The following is a 23774-nucleotide window of genomic DNA, read 5'->3' as shown; positions in this document are numbered from 1 at the left end:
TTGGTTTTTGGAAGTGATGAATAGCAATCAGCTAACAAATGGTAGAGCAAGAGTTTGGGTGTGATATTCATCCGCACATGATTTTAGTGGGATTCGGGTGCGGAAGCCTGTGCCCAGAAATTTTCACAGGTGTATTAAAAATGGGTGAAAGATGTCCTGAAAATACAACTGCGTTCGAGTATCCACCCAATTCACGGTTCATACTAAAGGTGTCCAGATTGAGCACCACGTTTCTTGTTAAGCGGAGTGGAAGCTCATTCCAACAGTGAGATATCCGTACGCAGAAGTCTTTCGGCAGTTCGGTCTGATGAAACCGTAGGCTGGGTTATCTTGGTGGTCACCTCGTAAGAGGTGCTGCGAATAAACCGCAGAATACTCCCCGATATTTCGCCGATTCAGGATGTGGTTAGCAAAAACCCTATCGTTCAAGAGTCACCTCCAGCTAGCGTCTTCGAGCTCTTTGTGTATGTTACACTTCCAGTACCCCTCATCTACTTAGTCGCTTGTCTTTGGTACATGTTGAGTGTTGCCGGAACTCCAAAATTGTGTTGCATAGTCACAAATAGGACAAAAAAATTCAGTTGGAAATCAGGAAAATATCGCTGTCTCAAACCTCCTGAAGGCTTGACGACGGAAACCAAGATGGTGGTTCCCAACAGCAGACGCCTTTTTACAATGGACAGTTTAGTTTGTCGCTTTAGCAGCATAGAGCCTACCTTCTTGGGCACGAGGTGAAACCCGATGTCTTGGGGAATAAATTTTACAGTGGCACACTGTAGTAGTTTGCACGTGAGCGAAAAACCCAACAGACAGTTGAGTGGTTAGGACGCGGATTCACTGGCTGGAGGGTCCGTGTTCCGAACCCAACATCTGCAACTCCACTGTTCCCGTCTAAGTTTGGGTAGCCGAACAGTCATCAACATTATCATCATCATCAGCTGTAAAAACCGCGTATTGGTCGTACAGTGGTTACAGCTTCCACAGTGCAACTCCACGTTCCCGTCTAAGTTTGGGTAGCCGAACAGTTATCAACATTATCATCATCATCAGCTGTAAAAACCGCGTATTGGTCGTACAGTGGTTACAGCTTCCACAGTTTTGTTCGCCGATGACTTTGGGCAGTTGGGTAGACAGCTGACAATTAGAGGTGGTGGCTCATATAATTGATGCGTGAATCCAGGGGGTCAGTGGCCTTTTAGTTGGGGAAGTGCAACAGCTCGGGTGCATGAGCGCCACTAAGGACGCTACTGGGTCATGTCTGTAACCACTGGTGTGTCCAATCTCAGATCCCCATCCAGTGGGGTGGCAGTGACCATGGTAGCTGAGTTTGCTCGTATTCATACTTCGTTGCCTTCCCTGACTCGCTTCCACCTTTCACGTGGGCGTGTGAAAAGGCTTTTCGAGGAAGTCGATCGAGTGGCATACGGAGCACGTGACCAAATCAGCACAGCCTATGGTGTGTGACTTGTTTGTCTGTCATGACGAGTTTTTTTCTTCCGACGGCGTGCCTCATCCTCACCGATCCAGTGTATCTACCAGACTCCAGCAATGCTCTGAAACATCAATGGTTGAACACAGAGCTTTTTTTCGACCTTGGCGCTCAGATGCAATCTGGCGGTACTACAAGCTTTATGCTTTCTCCGGGTGGTATGGCAGCTGGACGGACAAAGATAGGTTGGGAGATTAAGCAGTACACTAGTCAACCAGTCCAAAATCACGTCCAAAGAACACGATTATCCTCAAGAGGAATCACCGGAAAGCATCTGAGATCTCGCAGTGAACACTGGGAACAGGTCGTTAATGTAGCAAGAATATCTGTCAAGTTCATACCACCTGACAGGGTGCCGGTGAGGAAGCTACGCTAGCATAGTTAAAACAAATCAATGATAACATTTTAGAAGAGTGAAGAAGGCACAGTAAAATCGAAGTAGACCAACTTGACAGGAAATGCCACCTACCGGCGCAGGTAACTCTACACAGAAATAAGGGGTCGAAGAACAGAGCAACCACACCCGGATACATTGGTGGCAGCGTTTCACGTTTGTCGGCGCTCAGGAAAGATTTCTTCTGGAGAGCGACCATGTAATTGTCCCGTTTCTAGAAGAAAGTCACCCGTTCGTCCGGAAACTAGCCAAGGCTTACAAGGACTTGCTCAAATGCAACCAAAACTCGGTGTGATCCAAATAGGCCTAATATGCCTTCACTGAAGCTGACGCGCAGTAGCGTCCAAAATCCGACAAAATCTACCCTCAGGAGATGACAGCTACTGTTGCTTGCGCAGTTGCACGTTACAGGCCTGTCAGATGAAGCGATCCGCCGCAGTTCATGTACAATTTCGAGAAGTTAAATCATTTTCCCAACACCTCTCCCCATCATCTGTTTGAGCTGTTTCGAAATAACCTTCAACACGCTTAATTCAAATAGGATTTCCACTCGAGAAATACACTCATTTGCAAATCAACTTGGTTTTCACGAGAGACTCAACTGAATCTCTCGTTCATGATATTCTACAACTGAATGTGCTGCACACAGGCCGCCTCATGATTCAGTTGGCACGATATTCGAGATGTCGCAGTATATTTTCATAAAGGAAGCTACTCACAAGGTTGCTGAAAACTCTTCGGCAGCCCAATTTGGGTTCAGGAAGAACACAAGGTTGACGGAAACTCGGGGACTGCGCCTACCTGATGAGCCCCAAGAAAGGCGGAACCGGTCGTGGGCTGTCGAACAGTTGTCAGCAACCTTGTGAGTAGTTTCCTTTATGAAAGGGATTACCACTTTTTTCGCAAACTCACTGGACATTATATAACTGGTTTCCAAAATTTTGTATCAAAGAGGGAGTTTCCCAACGAATGATGCAAACGTTCAAAGTCAAAACCATCCCACTTCCTTCTGCATAGGAAAAAAATAGAACTTCATTTAACTAATTAGGTGATCACCAACGGTATGTTGCGAGCGAATTCATATGTACCTCTGTTTCCGAATGAACCAACTGGAGCGAACCTCATCTGGGGGCACGGTCAACGGTTGAATAACCAGAATGGACTAAGTCCTAAGGTTAGGCTCTATTCCATAGTTGGGAAAATCTAGAAAGTGCATGCAGTTGGGGTCAATTCAAAGAATCATGAACCAGCTCTCAAAAAATGAATAAATAAATATGAACAAATATTCCCATTGTGACGTATTAGTCCTTTCGTGGCAACTGAGCGCGGTGCTTTGAAATCCTGTTCCAACGGGAGTTTTACTTCGAGGAGATTGTACATTCGAATGATGGTCATGTTCATTTGAAATTTAAAATTCCGTCACCCATGGTAGAACAGAACCACGGGAATTGCTGCACAGTACCCGTTTCAGACATAGTCAGCACTCATGCTCATATCAGTCTTGTTTGAACAGTCGTCCGAGTGTCCTGGCTCTCTCATCAGGGCGCCTTAGCAAATAAGTAAAAATTATTTAGCGGGTGTTAAGCTTCCATGCCGCTCAAGCGTGAAAAAGTTCACCCGTTCAGAAGTGGAAACTCAGATGCGCCCATGTGCGTCGGTGGAGTGGTGGTAACAAGCTCGCCTGGCAGGTCTCACGTCCGGAGTTCAGAGCTGATGAGCGAAACTCGAGTTCAATAGCACTCTCCCTTTCACATAAATCCAACAGAATAAATGAGCCGGGACAACAGGAGAACTGTTCAAACGGGAGCGATGTGTATTCCACGAATCCCGAAAACATGTACAACTAATCGTCAGTATTGTTTAAGTACGCCACACGAACCTTCAACGAGCTAGATCGGCACAAGAGGCTCACATCTGAGCGACAACCTGTGAACTATCAAGCTTTAATGAATTGTGAAAACCCAGTTCTGAAGGTCGATGGGACCAAAATGTCGTGGGGATAAAACCTCAGCTCCGTTGGATTACAAGTGCCTTCATATAACTTGGTGACCAGATACAGTCAAGCCCCATTAGAAAAGGCCTTTAAGCAAGAGAGTGATGTTCTTCAGTCTCGACATCTTTTGTCAGTGAATCCGCTTCGAAGAGAACATTTAGAACGAAGTAATGCTCTCGACCTAAACTCAACTCTGACCCATAGAAAATAATCGTTCAGCTGTAGCAGCCTTTCGGTGTCTAGCTGCCATGCCACCCGAAGGAAGCACGAAGGCTGGGATACTGCCAGGTTGCCCAAGCCTAGACAGGGGAAGTCGAGAAGCAGAGGTCGGATTCGAACCACGGACCGGACCTTCCGTAACTTCGCGCTCTTACAACTTGGGCCACCTCGCCCCCCATCGAAAAAACCGATAAACAGTTCTGGAGCAAAAAACATTATATTTTTATTCGTTCGCTAGGTTCCCCTAAAATAACAACTACCCATCCTGAAGGTCATACGAAGGAAAAGCGCAGGGCAGAGAAACCACTAAACTGTTGGGACAGTGCAGTAGCCTAGCCACTGCCAAACATCAGGTGGCCCCTATGATAGTCGAGAGACCATGTGGTATTATTCCAGTGCAGCTGTCTTACTTTCCAAGGTATACACACATTCGAAGTGGAAACACTTGAGCAGCAAAAACGTGAACGTTTATGGCAGCAGTTACATTGATCATCAATAAACGCGGTCTTGGCGTGTCATCCGCTACAATGTGTGCTTAGATGCGTTTATTTAAGAAATCCAGAATAAGAGTGAACCTCCCTGGAGAAGGGTGAAATAGAAAAAAAAGAAGGAAGAGGAAACCGAAATGCTGGCGCGGGAAAAAATAGTTTACTGGGCGGAGTACGAACTGATAGGAGGATCTACAGTGAAAATTGCACGCAAAAAAGTGATAATAATCAACATATCTACCGCGCATGAAGTAATCCAGTGGTAGTGATTGTCCAGAGAACATTTGTTTCACACACTTAGGTACAAGGGTCGAACAAGCGATTGCACATAGAGAGAAGAAAGTTTGTACACATCAGCAATGGCGTGCGTGTGTGTGTGCGTGTACGAGTAAGCGGAGAAGGGTCACAAAGGCACGGACAACAGACAAGTCGATATTACAAAATACAACATCGATCGCTGTGGCCATTCTTCAGCCGCAACCGTTTGCGAGGACGGAAACTTTTGAGATACTGAATCTGGCGAGTGTTCAAAGCCCCTGCGCGCCGACTGGAAAATGGAGATGAAACGGAATTCGGAGACTGAGGAATTCACATGGAAGAGTAGATCATGAAGAAAAACGACACCTTCTTACCCGCGGATCATTTCGATAGCTTCATCGTACGGCAATCCCAGTTCAATCAGTGCAACCGCAACCAATGCAGGGGCTCTGAGCGGATAAGAACAAGGAGGATCGATTGATACTGCAGTTTAGAGCGCGGGTCAATTTTGCTTTGCAGTTTGTTTCAATGGATTTCAAATCAAAAGGTAGCGAGAAAAACGTTCTACACTTGCTTGATTTGACGTGGATTAGCCTGAGAGCCACCTGAGGGAGGGGGGTGAATCATCATCATCGACAACATGACATCAGTGTTCAAAATAAATGCTTAGCTGCCATACTTCTTAGACATAAGTATCATAGTTGTACGTGGGCTGTGATACTGTCAAGGCGCCCGCACCTAGACAGGAGGACGATTAGGGTCCCCAACCAAAGCCTTTGGCTCAAAAGCCTAACCGCAAGGTAGCGTTGTTTGGTGGGAAATGGAGATACATGGGGCAAGATGGACCAAGTGGTTGGGGCGCGAATTTACTGACCGGAAGGTCCGTGGTTCGAACCCGACCTCTACCTCTCGACTTCCCCTGTCTAGGCTTGGGCAACCTGGGAGTATCCCAGCCCTCGTGCCTCATTCGTGTGGTATGGCAGTTGGGCACCGAAAGGGTGCGCTACAGCTGGACGACTTTTCGTCAGACCTCTGACCATTGACCAAGCTGGTATGAGAGACTATTATCATTTATTTTTGAAGAGCATGGTCACAAACATAAGAAGTGAATGCAAGCGATGAATGCGAAAGAGTAACAGGAGAATATGGGAGAAAAGAGGGAAACGTCTCATTCGAAATCATGCCAAGGACAGTGCCAGTCTGATGAGGTGAATCCCAAAGTATGTAAAGATTTTGGTATGGGAACAGGCGTCTAAAGACTAACAACCAAAGAAAGGACAAACAATGGTGAATGCTCTTCAAGGCGCAGTATGCGCTAGCACAGTCAAGACTCGCACATCAGGCACAAAGTGACCGTCATACTGGGTCTGGGGTGAGTGTTGCGGGGGCACCCCCAGTATAGCTCAATGGGTCACTGAGGTGCGCAAACCGTCAAACCACGGTAAGATCCAGTCTCTTCGTGACGGATCGGAGGGGTGAAAAACAAATCATTGGCGTCTTCATGGATAGCAAGCAAAGGGAAGATTTCCCGGGGACGCGTTTCGTTTTTAGACGATTTGCAAGACGTGCTATGAGCTAAGTGTGGTGGGGCGAGGCAATCTAGCCAGAAGCTCTAAATCCGACTAAGGAGACATCTGTTAGGTCGATTATTTTGAAAATTCATCACCATCGTTAAGAGCAAAACCAGAGAACAACAGAGAACACTGGTGCTTCATTGCCGTACAAACAGGTCAGCTCCTCTGAATAAAGACTTACAATCGATAGAAGAGAGGATTGGGGGGCCTAGGGCCAACCGAACACCGAAGTGTCCACTCCTAAAGCACTCACACAATCTGACCACATGAACTTCCTGATATTGGCCAGTCGCCTTATGGTTCAGTGTCTCCAGCCAAGCGCAGGGAGGGTCAGTTGGACCCCATCCTGGAAGGCCAAAAGCACAACAGCGCCCAAACGTTTCGTAACACCCCTCTTTCCCTTTTGTCATGTCAAATTCTATCCACCTCTAGGTTTCCACCACTGTGAATTAGGCGCGGAAAGCAGCGATCTTCCCGGCGAGCGGTAATTAGGCATGCGTAGCACGTGACACAGTTACCCTGGCTTGCAGTGTTGGATGCATTCTTTGAGTGAGGTATCATCTGCCTCACCGAAGACCCATTTCCCGATCACCCCATGCCGAGTTCGCTGGTTCCAGTTGATTCCGGCCATGGATTTGAGACAACAATGCTCAAAGACCTGAAGATACCCGAATTGACCGATTCTCGCAGCATGACTGCATTGTGTGCGCTAGGCAAAGGCCGAAGGGTTGGTCAACTTTTCCAGTAATACTTGCGGTTTCTGCTGCTTATCAAAAATGATTCAGCCTCTTTGGGCTGAAATACACTGAGAGTCATCATGTATCGATGAGTCGTCGTTATGGTCGCATCGAGCGACAAAACACCTATGATGAACTGGGCCACGAAACGCTTATCCAGCGACATCACAAGATCATTTGGCACATGGATCGTTTGTGCCACATCGACCACCGCGATGAGTAATTAGCTCATCCTCGGCCAACAACCACCTGATCTCGCGCACGTGTTAACAGCGACTCAGTTCTGCCGAGCACCCACACGTCTAACGGCAAAACGATATTGGACTGGTCAATTGATAACTACAAGGGTCCGGACTTGGTTGAAGTAGTAGATGATTGTAAGTTTGCAGGTTTGACAGCTGTTAGGCTAAATTTCACACAGATACCGGTCGTAGTTAGGCCCTGCTAAGCTTGAGAAGCCTATCACGCATAGGATTGGCCAGAAGTCGGGCCGCTTGCCGGTCCGGCATCAAGGCGAGCTCTGATTGATCGAAAGTCTGGACCCAACAGCCAATCATGACCCAGTATTGACCGAATGATGGTTGTCAGTGGTGCACCCAGAACGCGCCAGAATTTCCAGAAAGTTATAACCGCCCATGCTATATATATATATATATATATATATATATATATATATATATATATATATATATATATATATATATATATATATATATATATATATATATATATATATATATATATATATATATATATATATATATATATATATATATATATATATATATATATATATATATATATATATATATATATATATAGAGGAGATATTCATCATGTACACTTTTACTCAATGCTCTCAGACGCGTGTAGATGAAGTTTCGCTCACTAACAGACAAAGCCTACGAGTTATTTTGGAACAGGATAGTGAAAAACACTGAATGACACTGTATGACAGCATCTAGAGAGTAGATACTACTAAAGACATGTGAGACTTGACTAGCACTCGAGTCCATATGTACCACGTAGTGGATCACCTGGCATACTGCGGACTGTGAGAACAGAAAGCAAGGACAAACAAACAGTAAGTCTCTCCATGCTCCCCAACTGAAAAGCAATGAGCGATCTCAAATTACTTGCAGTAATATCGATAAACCATAGCTCCGTGAACTAGGAAATGCAACAGGCATTTTGGCCAGGTTGTCATACTGCTACTTACCGTCCAAGGCCAGCTCTACAATGAACAGCTACACATCCATCTGGATGAGTTTGCCACAAATCATTGATCAGCTGAAACCACTTTTCCAAGACTGATTCCGGTGGAGGAGCTCCGTCCTCGAATTCCAAGTCCTGTGAGAATTCAAAAATGGTAGAATAGGGTTAGAAGAAACGATGTTGATTAGATAGAGTATACAGAGACATTGAGTGGGTGAACACAAATTGAGAATGAGGAAACCGGAGATTACATGCCACGCGATGCATAATCACATCCTTTGACTTGTGCTTCGGAAACGACTCCCTGAGAGAACAGTCAGGTATAGCATACAGGGCAGCAAAAGTAGGCTGACAACCGAAAACGGTCCTGAATGATATCAACGGATTGGGTATACGGGCCATGACTCCTAGGTCCAGCACACGCCCGTGGTGAAGACCGTCTAGGAGGGGTCATTGAGAAGTGCTACGTAATTGTTTTGTTCCTGTTGAGGCCTGATGGCACACTGTGGGGCGAGATGGCTCAAGTGGTTAGAGCGCAAATTTACTGACCGGAAGGTCTGTGGTTCAAGCCCGACCTCTGCCTTTCGACTTCCCCTGTCCAGGTTTGGGCAACCTGGCAGTATCCCAGCCCTCGTGCTTCATTCGCGTGGCATGGCACCTAGGCACCGAAAGGGTGTTACAGCTGACTGGGTCTGGGCATACTGTACAGCTTAAGATATACGAATATTTTCCGACACATCTGAAGAAGGCCGACTCCCCAGTGGAACATGGCTAACGTCTCATTCTTGGCGTTGACAGAAGGCAAGTGGAAGCTGCGGTTTTACTGAACCCAACGAACGTCATGAAACAACGACAAGTGTAGTTACTTTCTTTAGGGAATCAGATAAAGAGGAGAAACTGAGTTTCCAAACTGCAAATCCACTGCAGCGGAGCACAGAACTGATGACCTAAGGAAAACTGACGATAAAGTACAAAGAGGTGTCTATGAGAAATCAAATTGGTCCATGCAGTAAACACATTTCAACAGTTTTGAAACACAAGTGAAATCTGGTTAGCTGCTTCACACACGGGGGTTGTAATATCTGCCCTCAGAGGATCCTGGATACAGAACTGGGATGCATAGCCATCGTTCAGCTGTAGCACCCTTTTGGTGGGTGACTGCCATGACACCAGAAGGAAGCACGAGGGCTGGGATACTGCCAGGTTGCCCAAACCTACACAGGAGAAGTCGAGAGGCAGAGGCCGAGTTCGAATCACGGACCTTCCGGTCAGTAAATCGGCGCTCGTAACACTGAGCCATCTCGCCCATAGCCATAGAAAACAGGCACCCGCAAGCATCTTTAGAGGAACCCACCTGGAGGACTGACCTTGATAAGGCCCAAGAAACAACTGCGTATAGTTAATTGTTATCCAACGGCTTCACATCATGCTGACTATTAGTTAACGGAACACTCAAAGTTCTGTACACAAATCTAATCCGAAAGAGATTCCTCGGCTTATCAGTGATTATATGTTCACTGACTTGCAACTTTTGTGCAGAATACATTGATAGCATGCTTCGAAGACGGATAAAAGAACACACTGTTCGACACATGTCCGAGCGAACACAAAGAAAAGCGTTGGTGCCCGATTGGATCCCACATGCGAGAAACTGGTTAACTAAACAATCCAAGTATCTCGTTCTTGCAAACAAATCCAAGGTCGAATAAAGGTGCTTACGTGAAATTCCATCAGACCATACCTTGTTTGCAAAAGAACCATGTCCAATCACTCGGATTTCCATTCATCATCAACATCGTCGACAGCATGACATTAGTGTTCAAACACGATGCTTCACTGCCGTAGGACTTCCATTGAATGGACCAATTCCAACATCCAATCACTTTTCCATTCATCATCAACATCGTCGACAGCATGACATTAGTGTTCAAACACGATGCTTCACTGCCGTAGGACTTCCATTGAATGGACCAATTCCAACATCATGACCGACCAACCACAGAGTCCTTTAAGATCCAAGTCACAAGTTCACCAGCCAATCAAAAGGATCAGTATAGTGTAGCCTTTTTACATTGATCAGCAGAGTTCAACGTTGGCACCTCAAGTTTTGTCATATATTTCACGATTCTACTGAACGTAGTTGCTTACCACCTTTATTTATTAACCAACCAGATTACTAAACGCGTTGGGAAATGAAGAAAACACAGTTTGAACCAGAGGTCGTGGACAAAAATGCGAAAAAGGTTGGAAATTACTTGAACGACTGGCATATTCGTCAGTTCACCAAACTGTGAAGTTATAATCAAACTGGATTCGATCAACGCACAATAACAAACGTGCCTTGATCGGTCTGGAAGGGTTAGCCAGAGAGTGAGAGCGTAGTACTGACAGTGGACCAAACCATTTGCGTATGTTACAAACGACCAACTAAGTGGACTGGATAACATGCTCGGCCGACTAATCCAGTCATAGGATTAAGCATGCATGATGTCTATTCTTACAGATTAAAAAGAGCTATTGTGAGCTCGAAATACCTCGCTGACCTTCACTTCGCCTGGTGCACCAAGCTGAAAGATGCGCTTTTCGGTGACGACCGATTCATTCCTAGTGTCTGCAACAGCGTTATACCTCATGGCTGACTACAACCAATTCAAGGCTGAACACGGGAAAGACAAGCGCCCAGAAGCAGCTGAGATTTGTCCGAGTGGGCGCCTCTGGACTGTACGCGGGTTGAGTGTACTTATGCAATGTGGCTGGGTTCCGTCTTTGGTTGCCAGTACTGCGTTGAGGATCGGCTCATCATTTGATATTACTTATGGTCGCTGTTCTACGTTATTCTCTAGTGTAGTGAGCGAATCCAGGACCAATGCATCGCAATCCTCGTCCACTCTCGCCTGATTTTGCCCGCGTACGGAAGTAGTGCGGCGAGAAGTAGTCACTGCCACATTGGGGGACCGATCATGTAGTAAGGACTGAGGACGGATGAGTGCTTCCGCTACTGTAGGACAGAAGTACCCTTTAAACAGACCATATACTGTATCCGAAGGCTCACGACCTATTCTGAAGTGAGATCTCCACTTTCAATCCCAAAGTCAAACTTAGATGAGCAAATTATTTTACATTCCGGCAGGAAGTCTATCTTGAATCAAACATGAATCATACTTGAACCATACATGATGGATTTGTAAGAGAAACACTTACAACAACACATATTCCAGCAGCTTCCAGCAACGATTCGTTGTAAGTTGATTCGCAAACGCGCACCAGTATGTGTACTTTATGCAAACGACAGGTCTGAAAGTGAAGTAGATTGGACGGGGGTAATGAGCTTGAGAAAACGAGAGGTATACATTTTTCAAATGGATGAATTAAGAAGCTACTGAGCAAACATACGCAAGAAATGTACATTTTAGGTGGGGATGACGGAATGGAAAGTGCACATTGGACAGTCATAGTATGAAAAAAATATTTAAAATGAAAAAAAAACAGACCGCAGCTTACAGTTCACGGGGACAATTGGAAAGACGGGGCATGAGACGACGGTTGTCTTGACAGCGCCCCAGTAAAACGCACTGGAGATTCGTCGCTATGCAATCAGGAAGAACGCCCATCTGCGGAAACAGCTAACCTACCACAGACAACCGCAGGAATTGTCAGGCGGCGGTCACACGTAAAGCATGTAATCGATTTTATTGTTGATACCAGCCGCGTCGCGCTTGTTCGCAGTTAAATAAACAGTCTGATCGATAGACGTGAGGCAAAACCACTTCATTGTCCGTCGTTGAAGCGCATGTTTGGAGACCGGTTCAAACACTCGGGACTCTCAATCAAGCAGCCCACTCGTCTTCTCTGAACCATGAAATAAATTCGATTTTTCCGGCGCATTAGGTGGATGAGATCAACGAATGCTGGCAACTCGGACGATTGACAAATCCAATCAATAGACAGACCCGTGACTCCCAGTCGGTCTTGATCGTTCTGGATGTTTCCAGCTGCATCATTCCGAAATTTTTGACAAATTGGCGAACCAATAAGATTGGTAATGAATTAAATTCATTCACTTGTTACTTCACAAATCCCTTCGCTCCATTTAACGAGTTTGATTGTCTCATACTGCCTGACTGTCTTCACGATCACGTGAGCGGCCATGTCGACTACGCGGCGTGAACTAACCCGCAAGGTCCTGTTTATTCACGTGATCATGATCTATTATGTCGTATTTGCTGAAACACAGGTATTAACCTTTGTCGTTTGACTCACATGAACCTTACCCGCACAGCCATAACTGTACAGGCCACCTCAATTCCAGCCAGCAAGGAGGCGACCTATAAAGTTGATTCTCTAAAATACCTGGTCACACAAGAGAATAGGTCACTTCCCATCGTACACAGCTGAACAGTAGGAAGTTTCGAGTACACTGTGCTGCCCGTGCTGAAGTAGACCTGGTCCCTCCGCGCTCACGACCTTCGCAAATCGATGTGTCCAAATACTGGGGTTCAAGACGTACTTCCAAAGTGCGGTAGACAGGTAGAGAACTGAGAGATGCTAAAAAAACATTCCACGTCTCCCAGAATCGATAAAAGCTCGGTATCTGCAGTTGCCAGCCCATATTCATCTCTCTAAGGATGGGGAATTCAGATCTGTTCACTTGTGCTTACGTTCCACATATCAAACAATGCACGTGCCATTTTTTCCTATGCAGTTTCGTTCCTCCTGTTGCCACGACAATCGCGTGCGTGTGAAATCAAGAACACTTTGGAAAATAAGTAGTGTAAAAGAGCGATCAACACTGCCAACATGACCAAGGTTGTCCTACACGATCCTGTCTACATGAAAAGAACGTCCAATATAAGAACAATCCAACAAGCTGTGAGCAAATTATGAAATACCTTGTTGATACCTCCCCCCAATCTCCTTAAGGTGCGAAAGCGAAGCCATCGGCAACCAACAAAAAATCGACCGTTTGAATTAAAAAATGCCCGAGACCGCAACATAAGTATACGGTTTTATTGTTCATTTTAGGATGCCTGGAATTGGGTCTATCCAGCTCCTTTGTCTACGTAACGATTGAGTATGCCCCAGTATGTGAGTATACTTCATTCGACGTTGCACACGGGTTAAATGAATCGAATGATATTTCTCTCTTGGTATTCGGAAGACAAATGCTGAACCCCTGTGATTTTACTATCGCTTGATTATTAACCGACGAAAACGATAGCTTTTTTAACCCTGTAAACCTCATCAGTTTGCTCACCGACGATATCACCACGATTAACAAGTTTATTGTTGATGGTCCAGACTCTTTCAAGACAACTAAGATGAATTGAAGCTGAAATGAACTATTTCGAACAAGTGGAACTGTGTAGAGCGTATTGTAGTACCCGCAGTCAAGTCAGATCACATGACAAACAATCCGATAGCATGTGGGAAGTGGAGGGTAGTGGCATTCGGAAACTGATCACACTGCATAGGTTGCGCTGGCTTGACCACGTGCTGCGTATGCCAGTCGACCGACTTCCTCGAAGGGCTCTCTTCGCACAACCACGTGAAGGATGGAAGAGAGCCAGAGGCGGTCAAACAATGACTTGACAGCGAAGTATGAAAGCCATTACCAGAAAACTCAGCTGCGCTGGTCATTGCCGTCTTGCTGGATGGGGACCCCGAGACGGGCCACATCAATGGCTAGAGACATTGTCAGACATGGCCCAGTCGCGCCCTCAATGGCGCTCGTGCATCCAAGCTATTTCCTTCACTGCATAGCTCCTTTTCCACCCCACCCCCGCTTGATAGCCCACTGACAGTGCTGGATTTATGCACCAATTTGTCATCTCCCGCCTGCAATGAGCAGCTACCTACCCCACCTCCCCGAATCATCGGTTAACGAAACTGCGGCAGCTACAACCACTGTACCAGTACGCGGTTATTGAAGCTGACAATGATGATGATGATGATGATGATGACGGAGGGCAGCGGAACTTCACTACAGAGTAGAGGTTACTCGAGAAGTAGTAAGCCAATATCAGCCACCAGGCCTTCAGCGGATTTTGAGCGTACTAAGAATGGAACCTTGGGGAATGTGATGGAGTGCAGGGGACTTTTTTTTAACTTTGCAGCTGAATCATTATGGGTTGATTACTTCGTAGGAAACCGCCTGTTCCAGCATCCTAAGAACAACAGTGGAGGGGTAATCCTCTATGAGGACTGGGAAGAAGATATCTTAGCACATCGATTCGGATCGATTCCGTTCATCGTGCAACCTAAAATAGTAACCATCGTTCAGATGTATCACCCTTTCGGTGACTAGCTGCCATGCCAACGGAATGAGGCACGAGAGCTGGGATACTGCCAGGTTGCTCACGCCTAAACAGGCGCAGTCGAGGTTGGGTTCGAACCATGAACCTTCCGGTCCGTAAGCTGGTGCCTTAACCACTAAGCTATTGCGCTTAAGCTGGAATGTGGCTTTGTCGATACTATCCCTCAAACAATCTCTGAGCGGCATTTATCCCATTTCAAGCAGTCAAATCGCTTCCTTCGTGTTTTCACATTTAATTACGGGACATTGGGAGCACAGCTTCTGATACGTAGAACAGTCCAGTTGATCGTTAAAATGGATCTTTGTTTTTTTCGAATTGGATTCGATTGATGAAAAAACTGCCACACGATCGACACACGACGACTCTTCGAAGAGTTTTCAGCAAACTTGTGAGTTGTTTCTTTTGTGACATTATACACTGCGATATCCCGAATATCGTGCCAACTGAAACATAAGGCGGCCTTTGTGCAGCCCATTCAGTTGAAGAATATCCTAAACGAGAGATTCAGTCTCTCGTGACACGCAAATGAGTGTCGAAACTTTCGACTTGTTAAATTCAGGAGAGCGAGTGGATAATCACCCGACCTATACGCAATGTACAGGTCTTGCTGCATCCCCGAGACGTACATTGTATTAGGAAGCTAGTATGATACTGCTTATGTTTTGCCCAGCAACCATCATGCACACCAACGGTTGGGAAGTTGTTCACACCAATAGCAAACCCCGCAAACCTCTATCAAGCCCAAGAAGGTTCAGCTATGACTGAGTGGTGCTGAATTCGACAAAGAGGTAACGCTACAGTGGTTTAAAACTAGACTTGTTCTCGAGACTAACTAAATCACTATTCTCACGGAACGTTAAAACGATAACCCAGGGGAAACCACCACTTGGGCAAACAGTTCTGTAAATGGCCAAAAACAGACAAAAAGTACTCACCAATATGAAATTCTCCATGTTGGCATGATTCGGTTGATCGGTGATCAGAAAACGTGCCCCTTTGTGTTCCACCAAAGTCACGTGGGGCTGCTGCAACTGTCGCGACATTTTGGGCTTCAAGGAATTCCGAAATTGTACGGACTCTCGTGCTGATGAGGTCGCGCTTGACGGCATCGAGACGGTAGAGTGTCTGGGCATGGCCACTGACATATTGGGTCGGTTCGAACTGGTGTTTCTTCACCTGTGGTACGGGGTGTACGAAGGTGGTACGGGAGGTGTACGATTTTCACTTGCTTCAGGCAACTAAAACAGATTTTCTGTTTGAAAATTTGCCTAAAAATACTCGAAGTCCGACAACTATGAATGCAAATCCGTGAAGCGTTACGCACGCATTCTTTGTTCCACTGACGGCTTAGCATGACAGTGTGTGACAGTCAGATGGGTCTAATTTTATGCATAAAGTCACAACTACTTAAAGGTCATTTAGGCCTACATTTGGATAAATGTATCTGATTTGGTGCCTCCATTTCCAACAGGGGACAACTTCGATCATAGCTGCACGATCATCCGTTCGGTTCATCGCACTTATGAGGCTTAGTAATGATCTTTATTCTTTAAAATTGGAAACGTAATGTTAGCCAAACTTCTGCCTGAAATTGAAAGGTTGGCTCAACGGATCAAATGAACGTTTCAGCTGCGTTAGGGTTAATGGACGCTTACAACAGATGTTAATTAAGCCAGCAGGTGCAGCAATTAAAACAAGAAATCTTTCCATCTGGCGCGAGATGCTGCGGTACTTTTTTGAGTAACAGCTGAAACACCTCAGTTCTGTGGGTTTCTTGCCATCCTGGTGGAGGAACCTCAAACGGTTAAACACGCGCCATGCTGGGACGTAAGTGTACACTGCAAATCAATTGTGTAGCTGGGTAGCTATAGAGCGAAATGCAGTCCGTCCACAGCGAGCGGTCAAGAATAGAATGAAGAAGGATTGGATTATTAATCCACGTACTGATTTTAAGCTATTCGCAGAACAATGAACAACCCCTTGGAAAGTGAAACGCCTGCTACCTCTATGTTACCAAAAACGAGTGAGACTTGTTCTGAATCCGGTTTCGTCCCGCATGTGAAAGCGGGCTCATAGCCGCTTATCAGATAGACTCCGTCTCGCTGTAGAATGAACCTTTGCTAAAGTTACGCCTTGGATGCAGTCTGGTGCTCATGAATTATTGTAATATCACGATAAAAAAGCGCAAGAAACCGTTCCATCTGTGGAAGTGTTCACTACCTAGAGTGGAGAGGAATGTTCAAAAAAGAAGCCAGTTGTAATCAGGTTGCATTGCAACACAATGCGATGCTACGTATGCACAGATTAGAACCACGGTTAGCCGCGGCGCCCGTTTAGCGCTTTGCTACCACAATACGAGAACCATCGGGACAAGAGCAATCGAGAAGTCAGACAACCTCAATCTCTAGATTCAGGAAGTGAACAGACACTGAAAATGGAGATTCATCTGATATGACAGGCTCGCACCATGTCACAACCAAATCAAATATCATACAAAGGCATCGTAGCAGTGAAGCCCAACTTTTGATACCCAAAAGCTTACCTGTTGGTACTGAATTGACTAACACTCCAGGGGAATTTAGACACGTGCAAGGAGAGAACAACACCACCTTTTCGCGTGCTTTAATTGAACCCGCGCCAAAGAGAAGTCCAGTTACAGATATCCTGACTTCTCGCAGAACTTCTAGCGCCTATTTGACCACGCTGTATTGTGCCTCGCAGATGTCCGCGCTTGTTTTCCGAAGGCTGCAGAGGATCGAGCCAACTACGAGGGGCAACTGAAAAAGGAAGAGGGAGAAGGATGTAGATGCATTGGTTAGTGGTTGACGCAACATACATTCCCTGAGAACAAACAGCAGGTCTTTCAATGAGGTCAGACAGGATTTTCCAAAAGCACATCTTTTCACACTTTGGGTACAGGAAAAGAGGACATCTGGGAGACTGACGGATGGTGATGGCTGCCACTAAGGGAGAGATGTCTCGTACCACGTGAAGACAACTGTGGGTTTAAAAAACAATGAGCGTTTGGCTCTAATGCCAAACAGTGCAGGTGAGGCGCCTTTTTCCAAATGTGGTTAGCAAATTTCGTAAGACATTAGAAATCTGTATAGGTCCATAAGCTTCCTGGAACTCTACCGGCACGCGCATCCTAGAACAGTTAGATTCTGACTTCATTTTGAACCGAGTCTTCAGATAAGCCAAAAGTCAATATAAAAAACACTGTGCTATAAATCTGATGTTTCTTATGAAAGAGAAGTACGGTGCTACACAATAACATGCACGCAAGCGTGGAGAGGGAGGTCGCGGACGCAGTAAATCATGAGAAAACTTCCCGGAGAAATTTTACGAATGTGACAAAGGTCAGAGCATAACGATTATCATAAACTATGTGCATCCTAAGTAACAGAAATCGCGACGAGTAGTCGTTATCCTTGAAATATAGATCCAGCGATTCTATGAACAATGATTCACAGTCGGAAGCTCGGACGTCTCGTAAATCCGTCAGGAACATGAGCTGGCTGTTCTCATCATCATTGTCAGCTGTAATAACCGCGTACTTGTTGTACAGTGGTTGTAGCTGCCAAAGTTTCGTTCACCGATGATTCGGGAAGCTGGAGGAGGTAGCCGCGCATTGGAGGTGGCTGCTCTGCGCTCTCGGGTTAGGCCAGACCTGTGCCGCAGACCAGATCAAACTATTGAGACATTTGTTCCGAAAAGGGTCCCCAAAAAACCTTATTGATCGCTGCTTCCCGGGTCAGACTTTTGAGATGAAGACTAGGAGAAGGGTCCCCTAACAAAACCCCACATTGTCGGGCTGCACTGCGGGAGAGACTTTTGGGTCAAAGCCTCAAGACAGAGTACATCAACCAAACTGCTGTCCTTGAACTGGGCAACTGCAAAGTACTATTTGCCCAAACATTTCTTTGTCATCGACGTACCTCCCCGACCGATTCCCACCACACAAGCAAACATTGTTGGATGATCTAGTTGCAGCTTTCTGACCAAAAATCTCATATAACCCAATGCTTGTTAATATTAAACAAAATAACACCATGTTAAATCCATTAGACACTTTCTACATATAAGCTATCAACGTCCGTATCCTATGTCGAATTGACAAACAGACTCTCCTAAAATTGAGACACACACACAAGATTCAAGCATGGCCATGCATCTCCAGACGTCAAGGACGAACTCAGCTCTTTCACATTTCACTCCGATGATCCAGAGGAGAGGATGGTGTGAGCTGCACTCAGCCCCGAGAGCTGAACTCAATTGGATTCCACTGGACAATTGTCTTTGTACCGTTCAGTTATCCAGCTCAATCAAGCCCAGTGCCCCTTGACAGAAAAAACGGCGCCCCTTTGAAGTGTCGGCATATGCCCCAGCGGACTGCAGTTCTACCACTGAGAAAGATACTTTCGACGCAAAATAATCAGGGATCGTTCATCAAGCAAGAAGCACAGAAATCGGCACTGATCCTTGACCCATGTTCATCTGAGCTCCTTGGAATCACATTTGAGTGGTCGATTCGGAGTCTATGATCGTCACACAGACAACGGGGAGCGACTGATACACTCATGTGTTGGTCATCATCCGTTTCCGGTCAGTACGAACTTACAGCAAAGGGGTTCGAATCACGTAATTTGGCGGGCACTAAATGCAAATCAACCGTGCACCCAGTTGGGCCACTTGGCCATCAAATACCGGCGGAGAGCCACAACTCAAGACTGACGTACTTCGCGCGGCAAACAACCTAATCCCGATGAAACCATTGTGCGCGGACGCCTGACATATCATTTCAATTTAGGCCCTCGCAAGTTAGAAAGAAACACACCAAACCACATCAAAATACTTCCAGTATTCGACCGTCAATGTCCTTGGGGCATCAACCCAGTCTAGTGGGAACACCAAACCACTAATGCCAAATCATATCGGATGTACATAGTTCAGCTGTAGCACCCGTTCGGTGTCTAACTGCCATGCCACCCGAAGGAAGCATGAATGCTGAGATACTGCGAGGCTGATCAAGTCTAGGTAAGGAAATTCGAGAGGCAGAGGTCGGGGCAGAACCACAGACCTTCCGGTCAGTAAATTCGCGTTCTAACCACTGAGCCATCTTGCAGCTATATCGAGTGGTTTCCAGAAGAAATAACTCGTCTACGATAGATGAACTGATCGCACTCAATTGGTCACATTATCTTGGTCACGTGGTGCGTATATGTCAGTTGGCCGACCCCCCCTAAGGACCCTCTTCGCGTAACCACACGAAGGGTGGGAATAAGCCAGGGTGTCAAACAACGGCTTGCCATTACCAGCAAACTCAACAGCGCTGGCCATTGCTCCCCCTGGATGGAGAACCCGACTGGATACAGCAATGCTTAGGGACATTATCAGACTTGGCTCAGTGGCACTCTCATGCTGTTGCCTTCAATGCATGGCTCACCTCCTGATCTCTCCAATGAAAAGTTCGCTGACAACCCTCTGTTTACGCCACCACCACCTCTTTAAATCATCGGCGAACGGAAATATGGAAGCTATAAACAGTACTCAGCAAGTACGCCGTTTTTACAGCTTAAGATGACGGTAGTAATGACATATACCGAAACACCACCTACTGATAAAACCGGTGTCAGGCCTTTTCCAGAATGACATTAGCCGTGAGGTGCGAAACGTGAGACTTGGTATAAGGACATGAAAGCGACTACTAAGAGTTTTGGTGTTCTTCAGAGAGTTCACCTTCTAGGAAGAAATCGCGGTTGGTGACGTCGAAAGTATTGACGGCTAACCCATGTCAGCGGCAGCCGACAGTTTCTTGCCAGATTGTTTCACTGAGCGGTTGGAGGCGTAGGCAACGTAGAATGCTTGCGGTAGGTTACGTTCAAGTCTACCTGTCATTTGCCCGTCTCTCTTTACAAATATTCAAACAGCTGTTACGGGTATACAACAGTGAGGCACCAAAGTCAACACTAATGTCTCTAATGATGATAACATGCACCACGTACGTCGCCAAAAACCGCTGCCTCTACTGCAGCACTAGGCCAACAGCAGGCAACTCATACACTTGCAGCATCGCCCAGGATCCCCTCCATGCATCTCGAACTGGTCCCTATCACGCAGAATGACTGCCTGCTGATGCCAAACTCGGGGAACAGATCAACAATCAGGCAGTACAAATTTTAGCGCGAGTGTTTGCAGCCTGTTGCGGCGGTAGTTCTCCAACCGTCAGCATCAGTACCGAGAAAGCCAGTTTATAAGAACCTCCTACCCTCCAAACGTAGATCACATTTTCGGACACTGGTGATGCGGAAGGACTTACATTCCCAGCATCACCCAAGCATACTAAGTCTAGTTGATATGATTCTCCTGTTTTTCTACCACCGTCATTATCATTACTATTATCATTATCATCACTGGGTGTAACACACCGGAAATGCACACTAGTGTTCAATTGATGTCGTTACCCAGCCTAACGGCGTATATTGGGAAATGAATGGTTTTGTGTTGTCTTCGTCACCTACGTATTGCAGGTAGTGATGTTCTCGGGTTCCCACTTTCCAATGCCAAGTGTTAACGTGAACATCCCATACGGTGAGTCCGTTGTTCACCCGCTCGTGCACCTACCTTTTACGGGTGTCCGTCGACACGGTGAGGCAAGTGAGAAGTGAGGTGTGGCTCCGTAGTGCCACGCGCAACGAAAGATGAACGTTAACCAGACAATCCTATTTAGAAATGACAGCAAGCGCGCTACTGGAATCGGTTTCGTCCCACGTACCGCAGGGTCTTGTCATCAGCAAGCAGGATTACGTGGGAACACACCGGGAAGACACGAAGATCCCAGAGGGTGCATTATGACTATAGCCACTTTCAATTCACGTTGATGTGTTAATGCCTGGCCCCCGCGGACCTTCGATGATCAATCGGTTCGAACACAAAACAACGCTTTCTTCGGTAGACGGTGGTTGGGCATTAGTAATGCATACCCTATCCAGCACTGTTGGTGGACAAATTCGGATTCGTTGCTAAGTACAAACTTGCGCACGATCTCGTTGCGCGCCCACTGCACCCAGCTAACTCTTAATATGCGGTCAACAATTTGAAGACCCTTAAATTCCTCGGATTAGAGGGCCGAGTTTCAAAAGCACAGAGTAAGACCGCTCTTACAGTTGCTTTGTGTGCACAACGCTTTAGATTCGGAGAAATTCCGTTTTGATGCTATCGATGGAATAGGTTGGCGGAGGCTGCTGGCGACTTTTTATCCGCGCGGGACATTAGCTAGCAAGGAACCGAAGTGGTGTGCATTCTTTCAACTACTGACGTTCATTCCCGCCATTTTTCGGTAATTCTACAACACTACATAAAATTCTAATGCCAGTTTTATGAACTCACTCGAGCCAAAGTCACTAAGGAATTTGCACACGAAAGGGAATCGTCCACCAAAAGCACAGAGTTACTGCGAAAAAAGACGAACTCAAGAGACTGAAGCTGTTCTCCCGCATCCATGGTGTTTGGGTCAGTTTTCGCGTTATACCGGGTGTTCGGGTTCATATTCGTCCATAGACGTGAACTGTCCCGAGAAGTATATCAGTCCTTCTGGTGACCCAAAAGCCATATCTTCAATCTTGCATATCCGTATTTTTTGCTGTAGTTCATTTGGACAGTTGTCCACGATGAAATGTTGATTTTTCAGAACATGAATGATTTTACAAACGAATATGTACAGCCATGGAAGTAAACCTCAAACTAACTCACCAAAGATGACTTGTTCATTGAACGCACAGAGAGAGGGCCAACCGGGTCAAAAACGAGGCGAAGCGGCGGAGCTACGATTTGGTGCGATAAAACAATTACACTCGGGTATCTGTGTTGTTAGAAGATTTCAGCTGTTCCATCTAAGTAGTTCAATCATTGAGAATGAATCCTTTTAATTTCGAATAAATCTTCCAATTCTACTCCTGTCAACTCCGATGACTCATGATAACTTGGATGACGTAAGTATGCCTGAGAGATTATGCCCTTTCTGGCCTAACTAATAGGGTTGGATCTTCCGGGACGAATTTCCAGCCGGTATAACCTTTTTGGCAACAGGCTGCCTTAACTGCCATGACAAAATTGCATAAGCGGTCTTGCTGAGGGAGTTGTGTATTTTCGCGCCAGTTTTGAGACTCCTGAGCTCGCCACCGAAGTATTCAGACGCAGTTGCCCGCGACGGTTTACGTTTGGGAAAAAAATGATCCCTCAAAATTGTACAGGTAAACGTTTGTGGGAAATGCACCCAGCAAATTTCCTAACAAGGCCCCTATCAAATAAGGTCACAGTTTGTTTTCTTCGAGGTGAGATCCACCGTAGACTATGGGTGATTCACAGATTCACGGATTGGTACACAGGATTGAGGCTTTTGCCCAAGTTTCCCGGGTCGGTTTTGTTCTTGTCGGTCAGTGGCTGTCGTTCACCTGAAAGGCACAATTGAAAAAGGGTGTAGCACTGCTCGTTATGTTCTCAGCGCGGGGCAGTATGCTTGCCAGCGCGAGGATTCGCATAAATAAATGTCTAATAGTGCTTTAAATTGGGTTCGAGAAGGAGCGTGTACAACCGTCGGAGGAAGGTCATTCCACGCAGCTACTACCCGAAATGAAAAAAGTTTTGTCTAACGGATGTGTGTGCCCTGAGCTTGAAGATTTTCTTACTATGTCCCCGCCGGGTGTTTGCTGGGTCAACGGTAAAAAACCTGTTTGCCAAGCTTTGTTCAAACAGGGCGTAAGTAAGAATTAGGTCCCCTCGGAGGCGACGGTACTCCAGGGGAAAGAGATCAAGCATCGCGAGACGCGTTTCGTAGTCCACGGATTTGGCCCGGCAACCATTCTCGTGGCGGCCCGCTGGACACGCCCAATGAGGGTGACGTCTTTCGTACTTCCTGAGTAGACAACTTGGTTGACGTATTCCAGGAGCGGTCTGGCGTAGGCCCCATAGAGTATTTGGAAGTCCATGTGAGTAACACGGGAGAAGGTGCGTCGGGTCATCCGTAAAATGGCGAATGCCTTTTGGGCCGATTTCTCATGGTGCAGTGAGAAGGACAAGTTTGAGGAGACCCAG

The 23774-nt window shown here is 46.2% G+C and overlaps 1 protein-coding gene across 1 annotated transcript; it reads right to left on the bottom strand.

The window, feature by feature from the left end:
• Window positions 1-4302: 4302 nt before the first annotated feature.
• T265_08746 (hypothetical protein) lies at window positions 4303-22786 on the bottom strand (the record flags this gene model as incomplete). The annotated part of the gene is made up of 7 exons (XM_009174635.1): window positions 4303-5130; window positions 5216-5290; window positions 8372-8502; window positions 11569-11661; window positions 15617-15806; window positions 17314-17458; window positions 22756-22786. 7 exons carry the CDS (start codon window positions 22784-22786, stop codon window positions 5019-5021), a joined length of 777 nt encoding a protein of 258 aa, XP_009172899.1.
• Window positions 22787-23774: the final 988 nt, after the last annotated feature.

The sequence above is a fragment of the Opisthorchis viverrini genome (genome assembly GCF_000715545.1).
Source record: "Opisthorchis viverrini unplaced genomic scaffold opera_v5_232, whole genome shotgun sequence".
NCBI lineage: Eukaryota > Metazoa > Platyhelminthes > Trematoda > Opisthorchiida > Opisthorchiidae > Opisthorchis > Opisthorchis viverrini.
This window is presented reverse-complemented; position numbering and strand designations above follow the sequence as displayed.